Here is a 6,055-nt window from a genome sequence, read left to right on the forward strand (position 1 = left end):
CGCCTCAGCCAGCGGAGCTTTTCCACTGTAACTAATCACTGTCTGCCCGCAGGACGCTGCCGCGCTGCAGCAGTCTGACCTTTGACCTGTCCAGGAGCGTCCGGTGACTCACCACATAAAGCATCCTGATATATTTCTGAGCCGTCAGCTGTGGACGGGACACTTCTCATATCTTTAAGTGATGATCGGTGGAGAATGATGAACGACGAGAGAGCTGGAGGATGAAATGAGTGATGTGGACAGTTTTCCTGTGAGGAGAGAAGAAGTTTGTGTTGAGTAAAAGCAGTTTAAACACAGACGGAGCCTCTTTATACATCTGACCATTTAAAGTTTCATGACGGTAAAAACACAATCACTAAAAGTATGGTTTTAATCCAAAATTTCACAAATAAACAGTGTAGTTTAAGTAAACGGCGTCAATAAATGTATTTTGATTACTGTTGTCATTGAATTCTCTTTAGTTCAATCAACCTTTACTATAAATACATGTCAATGGAAATACAGGTTATTTTTGTCATTTATTGTGATTCACAGTTCAAAGGATTCACATTAACAGTCGCAGTTAAAAACATAGATTCAATGAATGAATGAATGAATGAATTCAGAATGATTCAAATTAATTTAATTACAACTAATTTACAGTCAAGTCAGCACAATCCAGGTGATTTCATGATTGACTGAAATTCCACATGTGAGTTTAATGAAGTGTATTGATCAGAATGTATCAGACATTTTGAGTGAATATTTACTATTCAATAGTAAATTCACCTACATGCTATGCTGTGAGCGCCCCCTGCTGCAGAGAACCAGTCTGAGACACTGAGGGTCACTCTCAGTGAAAACATGGCTCCAAAATACTGATTTTAGCCACTTAAAAAAAGACTTAGCTGATAAAATCTCTATCAGTTTGTCTACAATAACTACGTCACATGTCCACGTCTTTATCTCACTGGGAGACAGACTTGTCCAACAGGAAACGGAAGTTTGTAAACCACTCACTCTCCCACACCAAACCCCACAGAGAAAATCAGTGGTTTTAGCTGCGGGGACACAGGAGCTGCTGCTCCTCTGCTGCCTCGTGTGGTCACTTTGTGTCACTGAGGTCAGTCTGAACAATGGATTTTAAATACCAAAGCGACTAAATAAGACATGTGAACTTAGTGATGGAGGCAGCAGTGTGTGTGTGTGTGTGTGTGAGTGCTTTACTAACTGCAGTTTCCTGTTGGAAAAGTCTGTGTCACAGTGAGAGAAAGACGTCAACATAATAATAAGCTGAGTCGTGTGTTAAGTGGCTAAAATCTGTTTTTGACTAACGTTGTAAATAATGAGTAATAACTGATAAATGACCGCTGTGTGGACAGAAAATATCAAAAGTCCCTCCTTCTTCACCTTCCGCGTTCCGTGACGACACATCCGCCAGTCTGGAAAACATGGCGGCTGTCGGTGTGTCGGACTCGCTGGCCGGTGACGTCGTGATAAAGACGGAACCGGAGGAGCTGGACTGTGAGCTGATGTCGGGCTCAGACGGAGCGCAGGTGAAGCGGGAGCCGGTGGTGACGCTGCTGGTGCCGGTGAGCGGGCTGCAGTCGCTGTGCTGGTCCCAGGACCACCGTGTGTGTGTGGGCACCAGCAGCTCCCTGACGCTGCTGGAGCTCCAGTGTGACGTCAACAGCAACAGACAGGACATGATCCTGCACCGGACCTCCATCCCTGTCCCCGCGGACGACTACCGAGTCAGGGTAACGTCACATTTAAACACGACAAATGTGTGTTTGACACGCTTTGGACGAGCTCAACACTTAGCACGGAAGTGTTAGCATAGCAGCCAAACACGAGCTAAAACACGCCGGGAGTCCCGAGTTTTCACCCTGTCCTTCAGAGACACATGTCCAACTTCTGTTTTATTAGGACATGACTTTATGTCACATACAGTTGGAGCAATTATACATGTGGCAAAACAAAGAATAACAACATCAACAGACGGAAAGAAAGAACAATAATAATATAATATTAATAATAACATACAAACGTCATGTTGCAGAATAAAGAGATAAATGTAGTGTCGACCCTCTTCGTGAGTACTCGGTCTTTTCTCGTTTAGCTCAATCTGCCAGGAATAAACTAATCCTAATCTATTCAGCAGTTTTAAAAGGGATTACACCCATCTTCTTAAATGTGAATATGTTCTGGTTTCTTTGCTTAAACTTAAATATCTAAATAGTGTTTATCACAATATTTTGCATGGTGATGTTATAGCGCTTTTGAAAAAAACAGGTTTCACAGTTCTTTAGCATATCTTTTTTTTTAACTCATAAACAAACTTTTTGTGGGTTTGCATAAAAAAATCAATTGACATTTCAATCCACTATATGGCGTCAAGTGCTTACTCTCACTAGAGCTGTTTGAGTTTATCGCAATATATCATTTAGAAAATGATTATAATAGCCTCATTGTGGCTTAAATATCGCGATAATATTGTATTGTGACTGATGTATCATGATAATATTGTATCGTGACTTAAATATCGTGATAATATTGTATCGTGACTTAAATATCGTGATAATATTGTATCGTGGCTTAAATATCGCGATAATATTGTATTGTGACTGATGTATCATGATAATATTGTATCGTGACTTAAATATCGTGATAATATTGTATCGTGACTTAAATATCGTGATAATATTGTATCGTGACTTAAATATCGTGACAATATCGCATTGTGACTTAAATATTGTGATAATGTCGTAACGTGACTTAATATATTGTGATTTAAATATTGTATTTATACAGTCCAACACGGTTACTCTGAGGTGGTGGTGGGAAATTAAATTCAGCTTCAGGCCCCATCAAGGCTTGGGCCGGCCCTGTGTTATATTTTAGTAACATTAATTAACAAAATAACAGGTAATATGTGTGTGTGTGTGTGTCAGAAACACACAGGTGGTAAGAAAACCACATCTGTGTGTGTGTGTGTGTGTGTGTGTGCGTGCGTGTGTGCGTGTGCTGGTTGTTGTTGCGTAAACATGGTTTTAGGAGCACAGCCAGGCTCATATTCACCAGTGTGTGATTAGTTTGGCAGCGATGGATGTTTCCCTGTATTTTCGTTTATTTGCTAAACTGAGAGACAAAGATAATGAAAGCGATAGAGACAGAGAAACAGTTTTGTTGTGGTAAATGTCCCGGCACAGCTGCTCCAGTGTTTGCTTATAATGACTGTTTATCGGCTCCACTTCCAAAAATCCACTTGGCAGAAGAACGAGTGGATGGAGCGGAGTTTAATAATCCACTCGACACAGTGGCAGAAGGCTAAAGTTTGTTCTTTTATAAATATGATGAACGGCCTCTAAGTAGGAGGCTCATTCTGTTCATCTGGTGACAGTGGGAGCTGCCATGTCAACTTCTTTATGATTCTAACTCGTGTTAATGGATTCATTAAAAAGTTGTTTGGTGGTTTGAGCAGTCTATGTGTTATGATCATGATCATCACTTTTTCATTTGATGTATAATAGTTTTGTTTTTGACACAGTCGGTGTCAGATTTTAGGAGTCAAAGTTTAACTCTTTGTCGTGTGTGTTTTGAGATGTTTACATTCTCGCCCTCAGGGTCCAGAAGACCTTTATGAAATCCTAATTCTTCACTTTTGTCTGTGACGGCGTTCAGGTGGGAACTGCAGCAGAGGAAAGTGAAGCGATGGAGAGGTTCAGTTCACACCCGGACCCGACTGTGAGGCAGCTTTTCATGGCCGACAGAGTGATGAACCCGTTGCTCGGAGCGCAGAAGGGAATAAAGTACAGCTGCTGGTCTCCGTTAGGTTGTGACTCCAGCGGACGTTGTTTACTCGCTTGTCTCACACTCGACCACAGACTCACCGTTCACCACAGCCTCAAGCGTCTGGAGTGGAGCACGCTCGTCAACTTGACAGAAAAGTACAACGAGAGGCTGAGGGAGCGAGGCTACGCCAAGAAAGACAAGGAGGCGGCGCCGGCGAGCTTACAGGACTTTGAGGAGCTGCAGCGGCGTTATCGCATGCAAACGCCCATGAGGATGGAGTGGTCCAGTATTTACATGGTCAAACAGGTGCAGGACAACAACCTGTGCAAAGACGTGGAGATGGTCTTCCTGGCTGTCCTCATGGAGAACGGTGACCTCGTCTTGTGGAAGTTTGAGTTGCCGTTCGTGGACGGCGCGGACGCCGCCTTCTATGACGTCATCGAGTCGGGCATGACTCGACCCAGGGACTTGGCGTGGTGGGAGTACGACAACGCGGAGCGGCGGATGAGCGGCCTGATCGTGGGCAGCGAGGTGGGACCTGTGAAGATCATGCCGGTCAGTCTGTCGGGGGTCAAAGGTTACTTCACCCTGCGACACCCGGTCATCATGTGGAAGGAGTGCGACGAGATCGCGGCGGAAAACATCAGGTGTGTTCAGATGGTTCACCCCATCCACAAGTCCAACTGCAGCCTCATCGTCGCCTCCCGCGGATGTTACGTGTTCTGGTGTCTGCTGGTGATTTCTCCCGCTGGACTCGACGTACACAACTCTCACGTGGCCGGGCTTCACTCGCTGCCCGTGGTCTCGCTGGCGGTCAGTCAGCACGGCACTGCGCTGTACACGTGCTCCGTCGACGGAGGCGTAAAGAAGCTGACGCCGACGTTCAGCAGCCAGTCTTTGAGTTTCATACAAGAGGACACGCTGCAGATGGAAGAGCTCGCAAACCGAAGGATCCACGGGATCGCCGTCAGCCACAACGGAGCGTACATCGCGGTGGTCAGCACACAGGGTATAACGGACAGTCTCCACCCACTCAGCAGGACGTACCAGGTTCACTTTGTCACGCTGAAAACTCCACAAACGGCCGCGTCGCTGCTGCTCAATTCTCCCTCACAAAACTTGTACAAAATGGCCGACGTGCTTGACATCGTGAGGTGGCACGTTTTAAAAAACAAGAAGATCCCAGAGTTTCTGCAGGAGGAGCTCGATCGAAGGATCCAGGAAGTGAACGTGCCATATTTGTGGCGCCTCAAGCTGTTTTTGGTGCGCGTGCTTTACCAGTCGCTGCAGACTCCGCCCACGAGTAACCTGTGGAAACCCAGTCAGGACGGAAGCAAGGTGTTTGTGAGGGACACAGAGGACAGGGGGGACAACAGAGACGAGTCTGTGGGAGTCAAACAGGAGAAGGAGACTCACGAGGAGCGATTAGAGGAGGTGCAGGCTTGGATCAGTACTGTGGAGACGCACCTGATGAGAGAGAACATAAAGAAGGTGCTGGGCGTGGTCTACCTCAACACCTGGAAGAGCAACCAGATCAACATACCCATCTGTGAGCTGGTGGACTACCTCGAGCAAGACACCGACGACAGAGATGTGGAGGTAAATGACCTGTCACTCATCATCAGACATCAACCACCTGATCACAGTGATGTCATGAATAATCTTAATCTTCTTATTTTACAAAATTCTGGTTTCATAAACACAACAAACAAAACCCTGCTTTAGTACTTGTGATTCATTGACTTGTCAGCTTTTAAATGTGAACATTTTCTGGTTTCTTTGCTTCATTAAACAAAGAATCATGTGTTTTTGTGGATTATGCTTTTATGCAGGTTTGGGTCAAATAAAGTAAAATGAGTACATCATTTGAATGCAATCAATATTATTCTGTTATTATTCTTATAACATAGTTCATCATGTTGGGACTAATAAAAAACTATCATTTCTTTCTGATTTGAGGGTAAATTAAAAATTAAAAAAGTGCTGCAGAGGAGCTCAGATAGTTTATATAATAATATCATCATCATCATCTTCCTCTGTGCATCTTTATCACGTCTTTATCGTGTCTTTATCGCGCCTTTATCACATCTTTATCGTGTGTTTATCTTGTGTTTATCATGTCTTTTTCTTGTGTTTATCACGTCTTTATCGCGTGTTTATCGTGTGTTTATCACGTCTTTATTGTGACTTTATCATGTCTTTATCGTGTGTTTATCGTGTGTTTATCACGTCTTTATCGTGTGTTTATCACGTCTTTATCGTGTGTTTATCACATCTTTAT

The 6,055-nt window shown here is 44.1% G+C and overlaps 1 protein-coding gene across 1 annotated transcript; it reads left to right on the top strand.

Moving 5' to 3' along the window:
* Positions 1-1,425: 1,425 nt before the first annotated feature.
* Positions 1,426-5,639, top strand: LOC122762602 (general transcription factor 3C polypeptide 4-like). Its single transcript, XM_044017784.1, has 2 exons — positions 1,426-1,739; positions 3,664-5,639. Exons 1-2 carry the CDS (start codon positions 1,431-1,433, stop codon positions 5,497-5,499), a joined length of 2,145 nt encoding a protein of 714 aa, XP_043873719.1. The 5' UTR covers positions 1,426-1,430; the 3' UTR covers positions 5,500-5,639.
* The last annotated feature ends 416 nt before the right edge of the window (positions 5,640-6,055 follow it).

This window comes from Solea senegalensis, unplaced genomic scaffold (assembly GCF_019176455.1).
Source record: "Solea senegalensis isolate Sse05_10M unplaced genomic scaffold, IFAPA_SoseM_1 scf7180000015823, whole genome shotgun sequence".
NCBI lineage: Eukaryota > Metazoa > Chordata > Actinopteri > Pleuronectiformes > Soleidae > Solea > Solea senegalensis.